At 37.2% G+C, this 24,756-nt stretch overlaps 1 protein-coding gene across 3 annotated transcripts in view; it reads left to right on the plus strand.

The window, feature by feature from the left end:
• eml3 (EMAP like 3) overlaps positions 1 to 24,543 on the plus strand; it is a 242,950-nt gene extending 218,407 nt beyond the window's left edge. For all 3 annotated transcript variants that reach the window (XM_028803796.2, XM_028803805.2, XM_028803813.2), the window contains 6 exons: positions 7,018 to 7,106; positions 7,624 to 7,721; positions 12,803 to 12,890; positions 14,186 to 14,284; positions 20,546 to 20,676; positions 21,845 to 24,543. In XM_028803796.2, coding sequence (XP_028659629.1) covers positions 7,018 to 7,106; positions 7,624 to 7,721; positions 12,803 to 12,890; positions 14,186 to 14,284; positions 20,546 to 20,676; positions 21,845 to 22,042 — 703 coding nt within the window. In that variant the 3' untranslated portion in view covers positions 22,043 to 24,543. The remainder of the gene's footprint in view (positions 1 to 7,017; positions 7,107 to 7,623; positions 7,722 to 12,802; positions 12,891 to 14,185; positions 14,285 to 20,545; positions 20,677 to 21,844) is intronic.
• Positions 24,544 to 24,756: the final 213 nt, after the last annotated feature.

The following is a 24,756-nucleotide window of genomic DNA, read 5'->3' on the forward strand; positions in this document are numbered from 1 at the left end:
GTTAGTCTTGTGACCATCTTAAATAACATGGCCACCATGAGAATTACTTGTGTATCATGTGCCCAATAAACCATGTAGTGTTCTAGCAACAAGCCACTGAAAATACAAACAAAAGTTGTGACACCCAAGAAAAACACAAAGTGGCACATTATGGTAGTACAAGTAATAAAGAAACTAATGGAACACGAGCAATCCCGGCAGCACTGTGTTCAGGAATTGGGTAAAGGCATAAGCAGATAAAATAAGTACAGGGAACATTTTTCCAGCCAACCACAACTTTCAGTTATAACCATTGGGAAAATGTTACCGGTCACTCAAAGCAAGAACCTTGCAGCATGTCAATACATCATAAGTGACTCATACTTTGCACAGACATACATTTTTTATATATTTATTTCTGAACTAATTGAGTAAAACTGGCATTAATGGTAGGATTTAATTTCAGGGTTTCTTTTTTTTGAAAAAGCAGCAGATTTTTACCTATTTATTAAGTTAATCTGTGTTGGAATCTTTAATTAAAATGTATGGTGCTTACATTTCTGGGCTGAAATTTAAGCCCTGTAGAAGAATTAACATTTAGCTTGCATTAGACCTTAATTCTGTAAACAAAAAATAATATCAGCATAAAAGCCTAATCATAATTCTTGACCTGGTTAAAAACTGCAAAAATAAAAATTTTCATTATTAAAGGAAAGTATGTAGAAAACACTGTAAGATATGAATGCAGTAAATTGGATTTTGTGCTAAATTGTTCTTATTTTTATCATGGCTTGTGGTTACCAAGAAAGAGTGTCCCTCTGTGGTTTTGTACATTTTGTGGATGTTCAATGAGCAGACTCGCGGTCCCTGTAGTCATTTACAAGAGAACATTTCAGAGCTATCATCGACCCATCTAAATTAATTAAGGTTAAGAAGAGAACTATTGGTGTCTGCACCCTTTAATCTGTATTCTAAATATTTATTTATCCATCCATCCATTTTCTAAACCCGTTTGCAATTGGCTACAATAAAATCAAACATGTCACAGGGGCAAGCTGTGTACGAGGGAAAGCTGACAACCAATGAATGCTCGTCCGAAAGTATATGTGATTTCAACCTCACAAATGAAAGAGAAGCTCATTTGTCTGATATCTTGTGTTTTATGTACTAAAGAGGAATGGAATAAAACAAAAGAGGGCAGAGACAGTGGCTGAACGCACTATAGCCATTAACCTTTTGTATAGTGCCGATACAGCACTGGCTCCATTAGGCAGCATAAGGGCTATGAACCTCAAAAACAGAAGAGAAGCTTGTCTGTCTAATGCCTCATATTTTACATACCATAATAGAATGAAAAAAAATAAAAAACAAGAGATTGCTGCAGAATTCACTGCAGCTGTTAACCCTTCATACAGCACCGGCTCTGTCTGTCAACACCCTATTGGATGTGAGAAAAAGGGGAGTGCATGAATGCAGTGGAAGTTCTGCACTCATTTGGTAAATGTGACATGGACTGGGGTTTTCTGTTGTGGAATTAGACATGGTGCAGTGACAAGACCAGCAACTGCAATTGGCAAATCTGACATACCCCACAACAAAAAGTTGGGTAATGTGACATTGGCTTAAGGATCAGTCAATCAAAGATTTGACCCTAAAGACTTTGTTCAGGAGTATTCAGTGCTTCACAAAGCTTTGAATCCCATTTTAGCTTCACTTTCCTAAAATTATGACAGTTTCATTTATATAAATTGGTTGCTGCTGTACTTTGTGCATTTTGAAAATTAAGAGACTGGATGGGTTGAGTCACTGCATTGTAATGATTAGTGGTTCATGTACAACACCACTAGTGCAAGTGGTGCTTCGGCAGGGCTCTAGCATTCATACACTAAGTCGCAGAGACGGCATATAAATATGAACAGTTCTCACCTTGTCTACGCATGAAGTATGGCCACATCTGTCTAAGTCAGCTGAAGTAAAGTGATCACATCCTTCAAACCCAAGTCAAATGGTACCTTTCCTATAGTCCAGTGCTGGGCACGCCATGTGAACTCATTCACATATGACCAATTTAATGTGACAGATTAAGGTAGCACTTGTTGTTTTTGGGTTGTAAAAGGAAGCCAGAGATTTTGAGAAATCCCACACAAACATGGGTAAAAAATGCAGAGTCCACCCGAACACTGACGGGACATAGATTCATACCCATGTCCCTGAAGAATACTTTTATATACTCCAGTCATCCTTCCATTTTCCGAGCTATCTTATCTAATTCAGGATTACAAGAATTTAGAGCCTATAATGACAGCTTTTGATTACACCCACTATGTAATTTGCAAACTTTTTGAAAACAATAAAGGTTGTTTCACAAGACGTTTATCACTTTGCCCATAAAGCATCTATGTTTTAGTCAAGTCTAAGTTTACTATTTCAATGACAGATAAATATTCTACTTGCAAATCTCAATTAACTGATTCCAGACCCTATTATATGCACTGGTTTACATCCAAACACACAAAGTTAGAACAACACATAGTCTATTAGCTATGAATATGGAGTGTTACAGGAAAAGGATAAAAGCACTGAGAAAATTAAAGCTTTGCGATGAATTAATATGGCAATATATCAGCCTCGGGACAAAGGATAATCGTTAGATGCAGGTATTGTCAGAGCTTGCCTTGGCATTTCGCTAGAAAGTGAATTAATTCAATTTTTCCAATATTTAAAACACCACAACTAACTTATATAATATTTTCATACAACAAAAAAACAGATCTAGTCTTATCGTTATAATTAATTATAATATTTATTTATGACTTAACATTTAATTCTTTCATTTCCAAGTATTATTTTGCTGAAAGATGTTTAATTTAAAATTTTATTTAATCTGTGTCCTTGCACTAAACATAGTTGTGACAGAAAAATGGTTAGCACTTCTGCCTCACATCTACAGCGCCCTGGGTTCAAATCCTGGTCTGTGTGGAGTTCACACATTCTCCCTATGACTGTGTGGGTTTTCTTTTATGACTTCAGCCTCCTTTCACATCCCAAAGATGTATGAGTTAGGCTGACTGGTGATTGTGAACTAACCCAATATTAGTGAGTGTACTTGTGTTAATGTGTGCAATGCAATCAAGGGCTTCATGCTGTCATGTATTCAGTGCTGCAAGGATAGCTTCCAACTCTCTATGACACTGTATTGGATTTTGTGGGTTCAGAAAAATAAACAAATGCAGTAAGGTAATATTGCTGTTTGTAATATTTGCAATATGCTCTTAAACTGTATAGCTGTTTCTTAAATTTGCTGTCAAATGTTTAGTGAGTAACTGCTAAAGCAACTTTATCTTGTTCCAGGAATGTGCATATGCTCTCTAGTGGCTGGCATGGAATCTGCAGCATTACTTACCAGCAGGCATACAAAAACAGATGTTTGCTTTCACAATACCTTATAAAAGACTTTTAATACTTTATAATATTCCATTGTAGCCTCTGAAAAGTGTTTCACAACAGAAAATATTTTAAAAAATTATTCTCCTATTAAACAAGATGTTTTAATGCATGTGAAAAAAAACAGAAAAAGATGGCATTTATCTTTTATCTTGCATACTCCTGTCAGGGGTTATAGGGGTGGATTCACATATAGGATCAAAAACAATAAATGGGGCAAATGTTAAAAAAGTTCACCTAAATATAATACATTCATTCTAACACTGAATGTATGTCTGACTCAAGAGTAAAATTGACCTTAATGCTGAAACTGTGCTTGTTCTGAAAAGCAGTAATTGTGACATTTCTTCTGTGGTTTGATCTCCCAATCTATAAACATTTTGAAAAAATTTGCTAAAGGTTATTTTCACACCAAAAATAGATAAGAGGGTTAGAGACCAAGGTTATTATAGTTTTGCCTTTTTATATTAGTTTTGATTTCTATATTTTTTCTGACCTTAGAAATTCAGTTTAGTTTTAGTTTTCATTCATCATGTATTAGTTTTAGTTTAGTTTTTATTTCACAAAGACATTTCTATTTTATTTTTATATCTATTAGTTTTAGTTTTAGTAATTATGGCATGGAGCATCTACGGAGTTTAGTTTTGTGTTACAATCAGACAGAACTGTACACTTAACGGATACGAGTTTAATGTTAGTGGAAGCTTACTACACTACATGGATTACTGTCTGGTTTTGGTTTTGTTTTTGTCTGATAAAAAACAAGCATAATCAAAACTAGATCCATCCATCCATCCATTTTCCAACCCGCTGAATCCGAACACAGGGTCACGGGGGTCTGCTGGAGCCAATCCCAGCCAACACAGGGCACAAGGCAGGAACCAATCCTGGGCAGGGTGCCAACCCACCACAGGACACACACAAACACACCCACACACCAAGCACACACTAGGGTCAATTTAGAATCGCCAATCCACCTAACCTGCATGTCTTTGGAATGTGGGAGGAAACCGGAGCGCCCGGAGGAAACCCACGCAGACACGGGGAGAACATGCAAACTCCACGCAGGGAGGACCCGGGAATCGAACCCAGGTCCCCAGGTGTCCCAACTGCGAGGCAGCAGCGCTACCCACTGCGCCACCGTGTCGCCCAAAACTAGATACTGAATATAAACAATTTTACACAATATTGTAATTTTTTAAATATTTTCTCACGAAAATCATGGGGGCTAAGGAAGAACAGGGCTCTTAGACTTGAATCAGTGTGCAGACCCCCACCTAGCTGTATTGAGGGAAACAAACAAAAACAATAATGTAGTGTCAAGGTAGGGGCAGTGAGTCTTGAATAGCCCAACATAAAGGACAGTAAACCCATAATGAGCAGAGCAAGAGCAGGTAATAGGAGTACGGACAAGCATAAAACGACAGAGACAGCATCTGAGATTAAGAACAATATATACATTATCTAAACCAGTTTGTCCAGAGCAGGATCGCAGGAAACCTAGAGCCTACCACAGCAGGTTTGGATGTAAGGCAGGAAAACTCCCTGGTATGCAATATGTATGATAAGGCTGATGTTAAGAACAAAATGAATATGATATTTCAACTATCTATTTTGAGAGAGAGAGAAAAAAAATTGAAAAAAGGGAGAAAAATATATTAAAATATAATTCTGCTAATGGGTTACTTTCACAATATCAGGCATTTGAAGTTGTGAATATGAACTAAAAAAAATAAATATTGGATAAATACAAAAACCCATTAGAATGTGTAGTTTTTTATCACTTGGCAGACTGTCTTCGCCTACCTACCTTTGTTTGAATCGCTTCATTGTTAAACAATGTTTTTAAAGCAAAAGTGATTGGTCAGCAACAATATGCTGATGTTGCATGATGACCTAGTCAGTCTCTCGATCAGTGCCGTTTTATTTTCAAAAACCAGGAGTGGTCTCCCCTCGACTTTCTCATATACTCTGATATGGGGTTGGATATTTGAGGAGTAAACCGCAAGACAATGTTTATATTATGTACATTAAAGAACCATCAACAACAAATCAAATAAAATTAATAATATATTGAACAATTATTATTAAAGTAAAGTTGAATAAATTGGACTCTATAGCTGCAGGTATTTAAAAAAATAAATGAGTATGTGTTCAGGTAAAGTACCACTTCCGGGTGATGGATTAGGCCCAAAAGTTAATACAGATCTACAATTGTGGTGTAACAACCACATGCCGAATTTCATCCATCTATCTAGTTGCGTTTTTGAGTTACCGTGTTTACACACACACAGACACAAGTACATGTGCGCACACACACAATTCCAAAAAAAGGTATTTTTGGACTCTGGGAGGTCTATAACGTCAAGATTCATCAAAATATCGAGGTTGAATTTTTTCAAGATTACTATACATTCTGTATACTTCGTATATGAGAAAGTAAAAATGATTTCTCCTGTGCGAAATGGCAGGTGAATTGCTGTCAACAAAAAGCAGTCACCTGAGAAATAAACTAAAACGTTACTCACTCGTGATTTTTCTGTCCATATGGTAAACATTTTGTTGACCAGCACATTCCGATTTCAGCTGTTTGAATTACATCTTGATATATAACAAGCGCAAAGAAAGGTGGCACCTAAATCACTTTCTACAGTATTACACACGCTTTACGCGCCCGCATTCAGCTTGCTCTGTCACCGCAAATGCTGTATGAACAGCTGTCCTCCATCACCAGCCACTGTTCACTGGATGAAAATGTACAGGCGGCTCATGGTGGATGACTTTCTGTTTTACAGTTAAAACTTATAAGGGTTAAAGACTAACGGCAAGAATATTCATTCAAAAACGAAAACTAAAAATATTTTTGTAAATTATTATTTTATTTTAGTTAGTTTTTCCAGCTACTTTAATAGTTTCGTTTAGTTTCAGTTTTTCATTTTGGTTTTGTTAATTATTTTTATTTCCGTTTACAAAAATATTTTTTTAATAATAGTTTCAGTTTTCGTTAACTATAATAACCTTGTTAGAGACACCATGTTTTTCTCTCATTTCTATTTTTTCAGAGTGGGAGTAACATTTACTGTTTGTACGTTTTGTAGTTGTATGCGGCTCCTCAGTAACTCCTTATGAAACTTTATTACTTTTCTTGATCCTACTTAATCCAATTCAAGGTTATAGGAAGATTAGAAACTGTCCTAATAGCTCTTGGTGCAAAGCACAAGCCAACACAGAATAAGATTTTTGTGTACAGCAAGGCATGCATTCACACTTCCACACTCACTCTTATTAGGCCTACTGGTACAGAATGATAAATTTAACTTGCACGTCTGAGATCTGCAAGGAAAGTAAAGATTACAGTGCAAACCCCATGCAGAGTGTGCTGCTAATGTCCAGATCAGGATTCAAACCCTGGCCCTAGGAGCTGTGAGACAGTATCCTTTACCAGTGCACTAACATGCCACCCATGAATTGTAGCTGTTCATGTTAAACATTTATATTATGTATTTTTTGTTTTAATAAGTTAACTAAAGAAAATGTAAGATCTTGTATTGTACATGTTGTGTTTTGAAACACCTTGTTCTTGTCACTCCACAGATGGGTAGTATTAGATATTGAGACCCGAGAGGTTGTGTCTGACTTTACTAATGGCAATGAACAACTTTCAGTAGTTCGCTACTCACCAGGTAATGTCTACATGTAAAGCTAAAAATACAGACTTGTTTTAATAACTTCTCTCAGATGTATCAAACATGCTGTTTCTTGAAAGCTCTACTTGATATTTGAGGGAACAAAGAAAGTTCTGGGTTACTTTATTTCTAAAAGACATTATACTTAGCCTTTCTTTCAAGAGCTTTTGTGTGTGTCAACTTTTCACAATGATCATAATTTGAAACTGTTTGTTTTCATGTATTGTATTCATGTATGGGATGATACAGCTGTTAAAGTTAGACTGTTAAGGATTTAATGTGACTAGTGGTTAAATTCAGTTGCAGAAACAAAACTCCACAGCTTTCAAATAATTGATAACCTGTTGTTGAGTGCTACATGCTTTTACATTTTCATGTGTCACAATGGTAATTTGGAAGTGTTTCAGATTTTGAAAATATTCAGTATACAGTATAACTGGTAAACTGAACTGAAGGTTAGAAGCTACAGCCAGAAGTAATCTGATCTGTGTTAACAGTCGTTATTTTTTTTAAGATGGTGTCTATTTAGCAGTAGGATCCCATGACAACTTCATATATATCTACACTGTCACTGAAGCAGGGAGACGATACACACGCTTTGGCAAGTGCACGGTAAGACAAAAAGTGCAATTTAATATGAGCTAATGTTTTATAATGGTGGATTTCAGCCATAAACAAATGATGAAGGGGCTCCAGGTGTTGTGTTTTCATCTGTTGTTTGGCTTGAGTATTGTCTTTCCTATCCCATGCACATAAGACTGCTTCTGAAGTTAGAAAGCAGACAGCTCTGAAGCTGCCTTTGAGGCCTAGTGTTTTTAAAGGCTGCTCAGAACTCAGGGGTGCAGTTTCTACAATGTGTTCTAACTACAACTGTCAGGTGTGGTGTAGAGGGCCCAAAGTCCCATGACTGGGTTTAAATGGTGAACTCTGCCAATACTAAAAGAAGTCTGGAGTTAGGAGCTTAGGTGAATGGAAAATGATGGGTGGATCGGTTCAAGACAGATGGAAGGTGAGAAGGAAAAGTGTTTTATGGTAATTGAGAGGTAGGCAAGTCAAAACCATTCTAGTTTGACTGCCTGGAAACAACCTGCATAACAAGTCAAAGAGGGACAGTTAGGTTTTGTGTGTTTGTGTGTGTTTTTATTTTCTTTGTTATTTTTGTGTTTTCCATTTAATCCTTAGCCTTTTGTTTGTTAAAATGAATCTACCATTTTTGATTAGTCTGGACTCTTCTGTTCAAAATAATGTGACAAAGTTGATCTTTTCTAATTTGTAATTCTTTCACAGCCTGCTGCATTAGAGGTTTAGAAAGCATTTTCCAGCAGTCATGAAATATGGACCCTCTTAGGTTAAATGGCCAGAGCTTCTCAGCTCAGAGGTTGTTCTTAGGCAGTTACATAAACATAAGTCACCTGGTAACAGTAGTCATAGTGTGATCATGTGTACAGTAAAGTTCTTGTTTGCATGTCCAACCAGCATGCAAAACATCACCACTCTGCAGCACCATGTTAAACACGAATGTATTCAAATACATAATTTCATGATGGACTTGTTACCATTTAAGGGAACATGGGAGTATAGAATATGAATGGCTGGACATTTTAGATTGTTAATATACAGTGCATCCGGAAAGTATTCACAGCGCATCACTTTTTCCACATTTTGTTATGTTGCAGCCTTATTCCAAAATGGATTAAATTCATTTTTTTCCTCAGAATTCTACACACAACACCCCATAATGACAATGTGAATAAAGTTTACTTGAGGTTATTGCAAATTTATTAAAAATAAAAAAACTGAGAAATCACATGTACATAAGTATTCACAGCCTTTGCTCAATACTTTGTCGATGCACCTTTACAGCTTCAAGTCTTTTTGAATATGATGCCATAAGCTTGGCACACCTATCCTTGGCCAGTTTCGCCCATTCCTCTTTGCAGCACCTCTCAAGCTCCATCAGGTTGGATGGGAAGTGTCGGTGCACAGCCATTTTAAGATCTCTCCAGAGATGTTCAATCGGATTCAAGTCTGGGCTCTGGCTGGGCCACTCAAGGGCATTCACAGAGTTGTCCTGAAGCCACTCCTTTGATATCTTGGCTGTGTGCTTAGGGTCGTTGTCCTGCTGAAAGATGAACCGTCGCCCCAGTCTGAGGTCAAGAGCGCTCTGGAGCAGGTTTTCATCCAGGATGTCTCTGTACATTGCTGCAGTCATCTTTCTCTTTATCCTGACTAGTCTCCCAGTTCCTGCCGCTGAAAAACATCCCCACAGCATGATGCTGCCACCACCATGCTTCACTGTAGGGATGGTTCCAGGTTTTCCCTAAATGTGACGCCTGGCATTCACACCAAAGAGTTCCATCTTTGTCTCATCAGACCAGAAAATTTTCTTTCTCATGGTCTGAGAGTCCTTCAGGTGGGCTGCCATGTGCCTTTTACTAAGGAGTGGCTTCCGTCTGGCCACTCTACCATACAGGCCTGATTGGTGGATTGCTGCAGAGATGGTTGTCCTTCTGGAAGGTTCTCCTCTCTCCACAGAGGACCTCTGGAGCTCTGACAGAGTGACCATCGGGTTCTTGGTCACCTCCCTGACTAAGGCCCTTCTCCCCCGATCGCTCAGTTTAGATGGCCGGCCAGCTCTAGGAAGAGTCCTGGTGGTTTCGAACTTCTTCTACTTACGGATGATGGGGGCCACTGTGCTCATTGGGACCTTCAAAGCAGCAGAAATTTTTCTGTAACCTTCCCCAGATTTGTGCCTTGAGACAATCCTGTCTCGGAGGTCTACAGACAATTCCTTTGACTTCATGCTTAGTTTGTGCTCTGACATGAACTGTCAACTGTGGGACCTTATATAGATAGGTGTGTGCCTTTCCAAATCATGTCCAACCAACTGAATTTACCACCGGTGGACACCAATTAAGCTGCAGAAACATCTCAAGGATGATCAGGGGAAACAGGATGCACCTGAGCTCAATTTTGAGCTTCATGGCAAAGGCTGTGAATACTTATGTACATGTGCTTTCTCGATTTTTTTATTTTTAATAAATTTGCAAAAATCCCAAGTAAACTTTTTTCACATTGTCATTATGGGGTGTTGTGTGTAGAATTCTGAGGAAAAAAATGAATTTAGTCCATTTTGGAATAAGGCTGCAACATAACAAAATGTGGAAAAAGTGATGCGCTGTGAATACTTTCCGGATGTCTATAGATAGATAGATAGATAGAGTGAGAGGGAGAACTTTATTTGTCCCATTTGGGTATATGTAGCTTTTACAGAAGTTCTTTAAATAAATAAATATACACAGACACTATGGTCTAAACACACACCAGAATTACTAAAAAGGAACAAAATTAAAAAGAAAGATAAACTTCCGACTTGGAAGTCATAGTCACAGTAAGGCATTATGCAGGGATATTGCTGTAGGTATGAAGGGGCCCCAGTAGCGTTTCTTGACACGCTTCCACTGAATGATTTGTCTGCTGTAGGATAGTAGTTGAATGGTATACTGCACAGTATGTAATAAGTACAATTTCATGGTTCAGTTCGCATTCTTTGTGCTATAATTACTGATGTTACCTACTGCTCACTTGTGTGAATGTGAGTGTGAGCGGACATGTGTAGGTATTGGTCTGTTGTCTGATCCAGAACTGTATATCGCTTTGCACCCAACACTCCTAGGATAGGCTCCGGATTCCATGACCCTTTTTTGGTTTACATGGGTCGGGGTATGTTATAATTGTTGGTGGCTAAAAATTCTTGAATTACCCTAGGTTCTTGTCTATAAGCCGGACTCATGTATAAGCCGGAGACCAAAAATCATACGAATTTTTAAAATAAAATCTTATCATAGATAAGCCGGACTCATGGATAAGCCGAACGTACTATAACCTATAACTAATAGAAGGGAGGGAGGTCAGTGGTCTCACTCGCACCCATTTAATTTCTTTAAGGGGGGAGAGAGTGTGAGATATTGGCGTCTCTCTCACTCCCCGCATGGCGCGGTTGGAGCGGCCGGAGCGCGTTCTTTCTGCTCTGGGCATCGCCGAGTCAACACGCGCGCGTAGCGGTCATTTAAATTGTGATTTTATATGTAAGCATATTTAAATATATAGCGCGGATTTTTTGCTGGTTCGCGGATTTCTGCGGACAATGGGTCTTTTAATTTCTGGTACATGCTTCCTCAGTTGGTTTGCTCAGTTCATTTCATACAAGGGACGCTATTGGCAGATGGCTGAGAAGCTACCCAACTTACTTTTCTGTCTCTCTCTCTTGCGCTGACTTTCTCTGATCCTGACGTAGGGGGATTGAGCAGGGGGGCTGTTCGCACACCTAGACGATACGGACGCTCGTCTAAAAATGCTGAAAGATTATCTTCACGTTGCTATCTTTTGTAAAGCTGATTCCTAAAACGACATGCTGCACAGTGCTTCGCATACTTAAAAGCTCGAAGGGCACGTATTGATTTTTGACTGAAAAACAAACTCTCTCTCTCTCTCTCTCTCTCTCTCTCTCTGTCTGTCTCTCTCTCTCTCTCTCCCTGCTCCTGACGGAGGGGGTGTGAGCTGCCGCCTTCAACAGCTTTGTGCCGCGGTGCTTCGCATACCTAAAAGCCAAACAGCACCATTGATTTGTTTGCTAGAGATTGTTTTCTCTATCTATGTGACATTCTGTGCTCCTGACATGCACTCCTTTGAAAAGGAAGATATGTTTGCATTCTTTTAATTGTGAGACAGAACTGTCATCTCTGTCTTGTCATGGAGCACAGTTTAAACTTTTGAAAAAGAGACAAATGTTTGTTTGCAGTGTTTGAATAACGTTCCTGTCTATCTACAACCTCCTGTGTTTCTGTGCAAATCTGTGACCCAAGCATGACAATATAAAAATAACCATATAAACATATGGTTTCTACTTCGCGGATTTTCTTATTTCGCGGGTGGCTCTGGAACGCAACCCCCGCGATGGAGGAGGGATTACTGTATAAGCCGGACTTATATATAAGCCGATATTCTATTTTTTCATTTTCACAACTTTTTTCCTTAGATAAGCCGCGGCTTATAGACAAGAACTTAGGGTACTTTTTATTACAATAACAATTATTTACAATTACACACTTATTACACAATTACTTACACAATTATTAATTTCAGTTTTACAGCTTGGAATATAAATTATACTCTGAAGACTTGTTAAAATGAAACCTTGTATAGAATGAAAAATAATTTATTACATTACTTAGTACACCTCGTAAATCTTGTTTACACTCCTCTTTAGAGGGAAAGAAGTGACATTGCTTTTAAGGGTGTTTTCAGCCTTCTGTTTATGATAAATCTCAATAAATACACTTATTAATACAATAAATACACTTATTTGTTATTGTTTATTAATAATAGCAATACATGTTCCCCCTGTGGAGTTTTGTACATTCTACGTATGTGTGTTTAGGTATTTCAAATTTACCTTCTCAACCCTAGGACGTTCATGTTGGATAAAGTGGTGATTCTAAATTGGCCCCACATGATTATGGGCATGTACTTGAGTGGGGTTTGTGATACACTGGTGCCATGTCCAGTGTTGGCTTCTGCAGCCTTGGGCTGGATTAAGCAAATTTAGAATGTTATGTCAATTGTTTTATATACCCAAGAACCTAGAAAGTAAATCAATATGTTTAACCTCCGTGTACTTGCTTCTCTTGTAGGGTCACTCTAGTTTCATCACTCATCTGGACTGGTCCAAAGACAGCAAGTTCATCATGTCCAACTCTGGCGATTATGAGATCTTATATTGTAAGTTCAAACTAAACAGAACACTGCAACAGAGCTTAGTTTCTTTTTGAAACAATACTTTTTTTTTAAGTTTCCAAATTTTTCTAAATAAAAAATTATGTGCTAGGAGGTTATTCGATATCTTATTTGTTTAAAACTTGCTTGTATCAGCTAAAATTTCATAATTGCTGAATTAGTTGTATGCCAGTCTGTTTGTCAATTAAAACTAAATATGCAGCTTTCATAAGCAATCATGGGAATCATCTTAACATTAAGTGGAAGAAAGTGTTTGCAAGCTCTGTATAATATTTGGAAGATGTCTCAAGTTAGTTTGACAACACCTAAAGAGACCAAATTTCAGTTTTTTCCAATACCATTCAATAGATTTGAATTGTCTTCTTTATTTGTGAGATACATTATTAAACTTTATTACTTTTATAAGAAAAAGTTCTGTAATGTCCATCTATCAATTTCTTGATCCTACTTAATCCAATTCAAGGTTATAGGAAGATTAGAAACTGTCCTGACAACTCTTGGTGCAAGGCACAAGCCAACACAGAATAAGAATTTTGTCTACAGCAAGGAATGCATTCACACTTCCACACTCACTCATGTTAGGCCTACTAGTAGAGAATGATAAATTTAACTTGCACGTCTGCGATCTGCAAGGAAAAGTAAAGATTACAGAGCAAACCCAATGCAGAGTGTGCTGCTAATGTCCAGATCAGGATTCAAACCCTGGCCCTTGGAGCTGTGAGACAGTATCCTTTACCAGTGCACTAACATGCCATCCATGAATTGTAGCTGTACATGTTAAACATTTATATTATGTAAAAATTCAGAGTCACCAATTCACTTAAACTGCATGTCTTTGGAATGTGGGAGGAACCTGGAGCCCCTGAAGGAAGCCCATGCTGACAGAGGGAGAACATTCAAACTCAATGGAGGAGGACATGACACAACTGGCTTGAGTGGCACAGACAGATGGGCTTAATTGCATAACTCCTTCTTTTGTTTTTTTTTATATTTTGTGTTTATGTATGTAACTGATGTATGCTTCAGTAATTTACTGCCATTGCATTATAGTTGTAAAAATGAACCTGTATTTAATAATAAGTTCTATACAGGGAAAAAAAGTTCTATATTAGGGAAATTGTTTTGACGAGAATGTTTGTTGTTTATTCATTCTGAAATATTCTTAACATAATCTGTCTGCAGTTACTCCTGTTATAAAATGTACTGAACTGCATTGATATCGTTGATTTTGATACCTTTATATGATATATTTATCCTCACTCTTGGAAATTTATTTTTAGGGGATGTAGCAGGAGGATGTAAACTGATACGGAATCGCTTTGAAAGCAAGGACCGGGAATGGGCTTCTTACACTTGTGTGCTTGGCTTCCATGTCATAGGTGAGTACAGATCAGAGCTCTTACTCTTCATTACAGTTCAAAGTATTGGCCAGTAGATAGCTAACGCTTCCATTTCTACTGTATATTTAAGTTGTAGAACCTTCTTATACAAAATACAAGGAATACAGTGTGTTTTTCTTTACTTCAGCTGTTCTGCTCTTCCATCACATAACCAGAGGACATTAATCTACACCTATACTATGATTTTGTTGTATGCCTTTGTACATGTATTATATTTAGCAGAATACTTTTGACTCATTTTTATTTCTATGGTGATGGGGTCAAAAATTCACTGTTGAGTTCAGATTCTGATTCTATGATGTTCAAAACATCCAGAAAAGTTTATTTTAGCATTGGTGTCTGTACAAGTATGTGTGTCTGTGGAAATCCATGTACAATGATAAACTCTGAAAAAATGGATATTTTTTTCAAGCAACTTGCATTGTTTTCATCTTGTTACAGGCTCCAGTACTTATCTCCATATCCTTCAAAAATAGTTTGGCAATTTCCAACGATAACTGCCACAGAAATTGTTTAATTTAACCAAGATTTTTACAGTTGGCACAATTTAGTCAAAGGTCCAAGCTTTCTCAATTGCAATATCTTTGCACACTTTTTAGATGTGTAATTTGTATAAATCAGGGGTGTCCAACTCTGATTCTGGAGAACTTCAGTGGATACAGGTTTTTCTTCCTGACACTTTCTTAATCAGTGGCCATTTTCCAGTGTTAATTTAGTTTTTTCCCCTTTATTTTAAAAGCCTTGTTCTTTTAAGACTTGCCCCTTTGTATTGCTTCTTTTTCCTTAATTAGCAGGCAAAACAAAAGTGAGTTGTGAAGTGAGCCGACTGATGATCAGTTAATTTGGGTCTCAGACTAATTCCACTCCAACCAGTTTTTCAATTAGAAGCCGATTTCTGTTTTTATTTAAACACATTATTTAATTCCATGGCTTGTTGGTACTCTCATTCTGCCACAGCAGACATTTCCAAAACTGTTAATTGTCTTTTTTTCACCATCAAAATGCACCATCAAAATGTTTCTTGACCTGAGCAGATCAACATTACTGAGACCTTTACCTTTCTTTATTTTTAGATATTCTATGACATATAATGTATAATTTTTCTCAACATTTATTTATTTAAATATTATGAACACGAATAAATGCTATATAAGTTAACATACTTGATTGTACAGTGCATCCGGAAAGTATTCATAGCGCATCACTTTTTCCACATTTTATTATGTTACAGCCTTATTCCAAAATGGATTAAATTAATTTTTTTCATCAGAATTCTACACATAACACCCCATAATGACAACGTGAAAAAAGTTTACTTTAGGTTTTTGCAAATTTATTAAAAATAAAAAAATCGAGAAAGCACATGTACATAAGTATTCACAGCCTTTGCCATGAAGCTCAAAATTGAGCTCAGGTGCATTCTGTTTCCCCTGATCATCCTTGAGATGTTTCTGCAGCTTAATTGGAGTCCACCTGTTGTAAATTCAGTTGACTGGACATGATTTGGAAAGGCACACACCTGTCTATATAAGGTCCCACAGTTGACAGTTCATGTCGGAGCACAAACCAAGCATGAAGTCAAAGGAATTGTCTGTAGACCTCCGAGACAGGATTATCTCGAGGCACAAATCTGGGGAAGGTTACAGAAAAATTTCTGCTGCTTTGAAGGTCCCAATGAGCACAGTGGCCTCCATCATCCGTAAGTGGAAGAAGTTCGAAGCCACCAGGACTCTTCCTGGAGCTGGCCGGCCATCTAAACTGAGCGATTAGGGGAGAAGGGCCTTAGTCAGGGAGGTGACCAAGAACCCGATGGTCACTCTGTCAGAGCTCCAGAGGTCCTCTGGAGAGAGGAGAACCTTCCAGAAGGACAACCATCTCTGCAGCAATCCACCAATCAGGCCTGTATGGTAGAGTGGCCAGACAGAAGCCACTCCTTAGTAAAAGGTACATGGCACCCCGCCTGGAGTTTGCCAAAAGGCACCTTGAAGGACTCTCAGACCATGAGAAAGAAAATTCTCTGGTCTGATGAGACAAAGATTGAACTGTTTGGTGTGAATGCCAGGCGTCACGTTTGGAGGAAACCAGGCACCGCTCATCACCAGGCCAATACCATCCCTACAGTGAAGCATGGTGGTGGCAGCATCATGCTGTGGGGATGTTTTTCAGCGGCAGGGACTGGGAGACTAGTCAGGATAAAGGGAAAGATGACTGCAACAATGTACAGAGACATCCTGGATGAAAATCTGCTCCAGAGCGCTCTTGACCTCAGACTGGGACGACGATTCATCTTTCAGCAGGACAATGACCCTAAGCACACAGCCAAGATATCAAAGGAGTGGCTTCAGGACAACTCTGTGAATGTCCTTGAGTGGCCCAACCAGAGCCCAGACTTGAATCCGATTGAACATCTCTGGAGAGATCTTAAAATGGCTGTGCACCGACGCTTCCCATCCAACCTGATGGAGCTTGAGAGGTGCTGCAAAGAGGAATGGGCGAAACTGGCCAAGGATAGGTGTGCCAAGCTTGTGGCATCATATTCAAAAAGACTTGAGGCTGTAATTGCTGCCAAAGGTGCATCGACAAAGTATTGAGCAAAGGCTGTGAATACTTATGTACATGGGATTTCTCAGTTTTTTTATTTTAAATAAATTTGCAAAAAGCTCAAGTAAACTTTTTTCACGTTGTCATTATGGGGTGTCGTGTGTAGAATTCTGAGGAAAAAAATGAATTTAATCCATTTTGGAATAAGGCTGTAACATAACAAAATGTGGAAAAAATGATGCGCTGTGAATGCTTTCCGGATGCACTGTATATTATTGCACAGTATGATTGATTGATTGTATTGTATTATAAAATCTTCCATTGAGTGATATCCAGCAGTATCACTAAAGTGAGATGGAAGTACTGTATGGACCATTCCATACCGATTTTTTTATAATTTTATATTTATTACTTACTCTTCAGTGTTATTTTGAAGGAAATAGGTGAACAGGATGAATGGCTTGTACTCATCTCTGATATTCTGAAATCAAAGCTTTTTTTTCTTCAGTGGAGAGTTCCTCAACAATTTGTTAATCCTTTTTTCCTTCCAGTGTTCATCACACATGAAAAAAAGTACTTTGGTATTCAGTTAGGAAATTTCTACTTTGGAAATCAACCAAATGCCAACTGAAGGAATTTCAGTACTAATCCATGTCTCCATCAAACCCCTTAGCCCATTTCAAAGTCATAGTAAAGTGACTTGATCTGGGTAGCAAGGCAGGAACCAATCATGAACAGGGTATTTAATAATATTATAAAAAAATAACAAAATCTGGAAGATTTCAAGGTTATATATAGACTTAGTAGGTTATGAGCCACCCCATGTTTTCAGTACAGCTATTCTCAAAATATGGCTACATTGAGCCTGTAAGTAAGCTTTTCCTTAAATGTAATTTTTCAATAACCATTTCTTTATTCAAAAACATAATTACAAACTATGATTTTGTTATATTTTAATGTATGTTTGCTGAGATTGGGGTTATATAGTTTAGCTAGATGATCTATTTTATAAAATGCAACAGATCATAGGCACTGTATTAATTACATTATCACTATACAGTAGAAATCTTTTATCTTCGGATCAAGATGTATTGTTTTATTAGAGCATTTCAGAAATAAAGTTGTTCTACTTAAACAGAAAAAAAGTATTCTAATAAAAAGAAAAAAAAATTCTGCTGTCCATTAGAAGACCACTGTTTCAAATGCAATAGAAGGTCAAGAAGATTGGAATTTAGAAGCAGACATTGGCCACTGGTTGGTTAAATGCAAAACCTTCAGCAAATTTGGCCAACCAAGACAATGTCTTCTTATCTCTGCTCTATATGAATTGCTAAAACTTGTTTCTTTTTTCAGTAGACAAAAATCTATAAAATCCTGTCAATATTTCTTTCTACTTAACTTAGGATGTACACTCATTCGTTTAATAATTGTATGAATCATTTGCAATCTCACCCAGAATATGGCCTTTAAATGGTGACATTTACACAAAAAATGATCAACAAACAATAAACAATTACATTTTTGAGCTTTAGCAGTAATTATTTACATTGATCCAAGTCAACCTCAGTGTTAATCACTTTTTTTACATAAATTCTAATAATATTTAATCTAACAGTACCGTGCAAATTGCTAAAAAGACAATGCTCAGATTCCTGAAACTACAACAATAGATATATTTATAATGTTTATGATTAATATAGGATGGGGATTATCAAATAGGTTTCACTTGGGGCCAAATTCTCACAGACCAAATATTATTTGGGCCGGGTGAGAACAGGACAGGCAAACACACACACCTCACAAATTTTATATAGACATACTCGTTTATTCACTCCTGGACAACTCAGTCAGTTACTCACTCATATCACACACATGTTAAGTCAATTTAAACTTGTCAAATTTCTGTCTGTGCAAGATAAGGAATCATCAGGCATAGGTTTCACTGAATTCATTATGTTATTATTATATTCTAAACAAGCAAGCTTTAATCATTAGATTTTTTTTTTCTGTTGAAATCCATCATGATTCTACACAATCACTTAACATTTACCAGTTAACCAAGAAGAAACATTCAAAATTCACATTGAAAATTAGTTGTGTCAAAACCATTATTTCAGTAATAAAAGGAAAAGTATGCTTTTATAATGACAGTTTCAAATCAAGCCTTTTTGACCTGCAATGAAATGGTCACTATCATAAAATAGCCCATTGTGAGGCACCAAATCTTCAGAAGCATGGCACTTTCAGTTAGTCTTATCCACCAGTCTAATGGCAGGTGCAGAAAGATTGAAAGTAAGTGACAGTCACAGCTGGAAAATACCCATTCACTAACTCAACAAAATGAGTGACAAGTGTTTCCCTCCAAACTACATATATTCGGGATAACAAGACGAAATATGATTGTATCTTTGACTTTCTCCAACATTCACCATCCTTAACAGATTCAGTGCTTTGGAACAGCCTGGGTGTGGTGGAGGAAGGACTGACACACAGACACAAACAATAGTTACAGGGTGACAGGGTAAGAAGCTAAGCTCAACATGAGGATCTTGGAGTAGAGCTGCTGCTTCTTTGGATTGCAAGGACCCAGTTGAGATGGTTTGAATATTGGGGGTATATAGTTAAGATGCCCCTGTGGGCATCTCACTCAAGAATTGTACAAAGCACAACTCACTTTGAGAAGACTAAGAGGTAGATCCATAATACACTGGAGGGATTAAATCTTGACTGTTTTGGGACCATGTGAGTTATGGCCCAAAATGAACTAGAGAAATCTGTTGGAAACAGGAAGGCCTGGTCAGCCAAGTACAGCATGGTGGTACGGCAACCCTTACCAGAGAAAATGATGATGGTGAACTATTCAGTGAGTGTGTTTACATGCACACACAAAACTGGGACAAAGTGAATAACCTGGTTAAGGCAGAAACCTGGTCTCTTAAAAACTTCAATAAGAAACCTTTCTACTGGTTTAACTGGACTGGTCCACTTATGGAGTTCTGTTTTGGAAAAATTCTCCCATGTCATTAAAATGTGCACAAAAAAAAAGATTAAACATTATCAACAGCCACCATTTCAGTATATCAACTTACCTTTCACCCATTTCACCTGGGCTAATAATAAAGCAAGTATTTTTACTTCAGTAAGATAAGTACTGTATGAGGTTCTTCATTACTTTAAAAAGTAATTTGATTTTGCTTCTGAGCAACTGTCTGTTGAGCTCATCCAAATAAATTTAGCGATTTCTGAAATTCTGAGACGTTTTTTCAGCCAGGAGAAGGAATAAATCAATCACCTGAGCATTTGCCTCAGAAAAATTATCTTTGTGGCTGCTGGATTCATGTGTGAAGCAGAGACTGGTGGCCATGGACACAGGCAGAGTACAAACTACTTAACTGTAACCCGGTTAAAGGTTTACATGGCCAAGTATAGTTAGATTGTTTTTTGCAGAGAAATCTATGTGGAATAAAGGTTTGTATGGCATTTTAGAAACCAGATTTCTGTGAATAATCGGGTTGTTAAAAGTGTATGTTAGCACACTGAATGATGATGATCTATTTAGAATTATGTAAGTATATGTTAAGTACTGTACATAAAAACCTAAGTAAAAAGGAGTGTCTAAGTCATATTACGTTACTAGAATATAATAGGTGTGAATTTCACCCACTACTGTTGCTGATTGTCTGCTACATCATTTTTTAGGTGTATGGCTGGAGGGATCAGATGGAACTGACATCAATGCACTTTGTCGTTCACACAATGAGCGAGTTGTAGCTGTGGCAGATGACTTCTGTAAAGTTCATCTCTTTCAGTACCCTTGTCCTGTTCCCAAGGTAATTTTCCATTTTAATGCTTCTAAATACATTGTTTTTAGTGATTTATTTCTAAAACATATCTCATCACTAGAAATCAAAGCAAAAGAAGAAGCCAGCGGTTTATTTTTAACATAATCTGACAACAGATGGAAATGCAAAGTATTGCTTTATTTCTCCTGGTGTGTTTGTTCTTATTCAACACCATATCCATTAAATTCTTGCCCACTACTGTTCTGTTGACCCAAGCTCAGCAAGCCTCTGGTCATAAGGTGTCTTTAGGGCATTCCATTTACTTAAGGGGCACCAAACTATAAACAGCTTAGACGGGTCCTAGTGTCTATTTTTATATGTCCATTATCCTTAAAGGCTAAGAGTCTTGCAATATCCTGCAATGTTTGAGAGACAGTATAGCCTAATACTGTTCCTAATCTTATGGAACTATGCACAAATTCACGCTTCTAGTTTTTTCCTTGTGGTCAGACTCCCTTTCCTTGTGCAAGTCAGGCACTGCTGGGATGTACGTCCTCTAGTGTTCTGATAATATCTAGTGTCAGGGAGTCACTCTCACTCATAGTTGTTTGTCGTCCCTGAGGTGGCTCTAATGTGATGTGAGCTCAAGCCACTGGACTTACAACCAGTAAGTTCTAATGCTATGCTAATGGTGATCTCCATTCAGCCAGCAGCCTGTCTTGCTTCTTGTGCAACAGTGCGCTTTCCTTTTAGGCAATCCTGATCATGGCACTATTTGTGTTTGCTAAGGCAATGACTGGAAATATAAGGGGACAGGTACTCCAAAAAGTAAGAAGGAGAAAGATTATTCAATGCTTTATATACCATTAAGAGTATCGATTCTAAAGGACATAGGTTACTAATGTAATGATGCTAAGACTCTGCCCAATCACTGTCTATGTAGAGTTTGTGCCTTGTCTCTCTGCTGTGACAGTGACCCTATGGAACTGTAGAACATTTCCTCTCATGGAATAATGTGAAGAATCCCTGACCATTTTCTTAGTTTATCTAACTCTTATTTATTCCAAGTACTTGAACTTATTAGAATTAGATACTTTTCTGAATTAAGAAGTCTTCCTGAAATAGTAAGGTGATTGCCTCCTGCTAACATTCACAATTTTCAAAGTAATTCATAAAACTAAATTCCTGTGATATATCTACATTCATATTTTTGCAGGCACCAAGCCACAGATATGATGGACATGGCAGCCATGTGACAAATGTTCGCTTTACATACAGTGACAGCCACTTGATTTCCATGGGTGGCAAAGACATGAGCATCCTGCAGTGGCGCTTGGTGGGAGGAAGCCTGGACCGCAGTAGTTCCGTCTCCTGCACATCTATTGGATCTTCGGAGACAGGAGGCTGTGGCTGAATACCAAGCAACTACAAGTGTGACAGTGTCATTGTAAAATAATTTTCCTTATGTTGTTCAGCTTGTAGCTGGACTTCTTAAAGAAACAAGAAAGTCTGTGTGCATTTATTGTGACATGGTAAACTCAATAAAACACTGAGCAGCAATTCGGTCCACACACACACACTCTCAATACAGCTGTTTGAATAGACTGGTTCCAATGAGAATTGAGTAATAATTTGGTGATGGTCCTGTTTATGAATGGCTAAGTAGATGCTGAATGATGATGCACTACCCAATATATTTTTATAACCATGAGTGTGTCAAATTAATGCAGTTAATACAGTTTTCTTGTTTATAATAATCTTCAGTTACTTGATTTTCTGTTATTCTATTCTTGATTACAACTTCAGATTTATAAGATCTAATGACTCTTGGAGTTAATATTGTTAGAATTATTATTGTGACATTTCCTATGATGCAGAAATTGATCTATTAACAATTTTCCACCCAATCAGACCAAATGAAAAATTCATCTTACAAACTAGAAAGATCACTTGTACAATGAGTTATATTTTTGTGTAATACGTTTTACATATTTTTGGAATTCTTAAGTAAAATTGGTGATGAGCTCAGTCTTGTATGAGCCTCGGAGGAGAATGGTCCCTGTCTACTTGACCAGCCTTTGTTCTCATTTCTTTCATTTTTTCATTTTGCGTAATGTCTTATGCAACATATTTAGCATGTTCTTCATGAATTTAGTTTGCACAAAGTCTTATACTATAATTCTGCATGTCGTTACAGTTAACCACCATACATACATACAACATTATGGACCTTTCCCACCTGTACTGTGACATTCTTGAGCTATTAATGTTGAGACTTCATGTTTTTTTGCTCTGGTCCTGTGGGAAGAGAGGTCCTTTATTACCTGCTTTCATTACCACAGCGGTGATCTTATTCCAAATTCTATTTTTTGTAGTCTCAAACAAAGGCTGCTGCTCCCCTTCAGTCTCTTGACATAAATTTAGTTTGACATGTATCATTATCATAACTGTATCACTACCTTGCTTCAGTCTAGGTGTTCTATTTCTGAGAAAAAAAAACTTATTTTCCAATGCAATACAAATGTAACTTATTTTTTATATGCACTTTTGTAAAATGCCACTGCCATTTGTAAAGTGAATCTAATTAATTAACCTTTTTCAGTAACATGAAGCTGATGATTTCAGAAAATGTAATAATATTCTCATGTCAGAAATAATTAACAACCAAAGTAATTTGAATTTTACTTAAAATTAAATATAACCAGTTTTTCCTCATTTCACAGACCGAAATGGAACATTGGCACCTCTTAATTTTCCAGTGGCTTTTGTTATTGAGCTAGATGGGGTAGTAGCATTCTCTTCTCCCTCTGGAGTCTTTACTCAGGCTCATCCAAATTTAAATGTGTGTTAAATAGTTCATATTATTTATCCAACCAGATTCCTTTAAACTCTAAAGTCAATTCTTCTATGATATAATAATGAGCTCCTTGTCCTGTAGTTAAAGATGTTTCCGACCTGTCTGGATAGGGCTGTTCCTCTTTAATCGTAATATGTCTGCATGATGTTGGTCACGTGTGACAGCCTCACTGCCCTGTTTCTCTGTGGGTTAGGTTAAGGGTTAGGGTGCATTGTGTGTTGGTCTTGTGCGTGTACGAGTGAGATGGTGTGGGATGGTCCGGTCCTGTGCCTGTTGCCTCCAGGATGGATGTTGATCCCTGTGAGGCAAGTTTGATATTGGATAGATGGACAAATGTTGCAGGTGACTGACATTAATGATTGTGTTAAGGGTAGTCTCTGAGTGGCTAAGGCATTGTCTAAATTAATGATGGTGATTTTTCTGTTAAAACTTGTTTGTTTACTTTTTCAATCATTTTTTTATTTCTTATTTTGTTGTGTTTCAGCAGAGTAAGAGTGAATTGTATCTTTGTATTATAGAGTACCAGAGCTCAAACAGCATACATCGTATGGTCTGTTTATTTTTTAATGATTAATTTGTTGATTGATTATGCTAATGGTATGTAGTAGTGATTACATTTATTAGATGGTTTATTCAAATCAAACTTCAGGTCACTTCTGTATTCATTAACAAATACAAGTATAAAATTGTGATCATATATTTGTGTTGAATGATGGCGCAGCTTCTCTGTTATGACAATGAAGAGGTCTCTTTATTTTCTCTTACCTTGATTATTGGTAGCAGACAATTCCTGTTAGTGAGTAGAAACGACAAGAGTTGCTCTCTGCTCCTAAAGTGCATGTTGGCTTTATACCGCACACATTTATAAAGACAAAAACTGGTCCAAAGTTTGTCTTACAACAAGAAATCAAAAGTAGTACTTTATAAAGTGAATTTGTACTATTTAGAACCCAAATACAGAATCATTTCATTTCACATTCTGTCTATTTGTCCCTTTCATAGATTATTATCAATGGGCTGAGAGAGAAGGCATCTGCTGACTGAACACCAAAGAAATATAAAAGTAGACCAGTACAGTAATACAAAGTCATATCTCTAGGCCATCTGTTGTGTTTTGAACTCAGATTCTGATAGTAAAAATTCTTACAAGGATTTATTTTATATATAATATATAATAATTTATTACATAAAGGTGAAGAGTATTATAAAGTATTATAAATCTAGTTGATTGACTTACTGAAGCCAAATATACCCGAAGAAATAAAATGTTT

The sequence above is a fragment of the Erpetoichthys calabaricus genome, chromosome 1, assembly GCF_900747795.2.
Source record: "Erpetoichthys calabaricus chromosome 1, fErpCal1.3, whole genome shotgun sequence".
Classification (NCBI taxonomy): domain Eukaryota; kingdom Metazoa; phylum Chordata; class Cladistia; order Polypteriformes; family Polypteridae; genus Erpetoichthys; species Erpetoichthys calabaricus.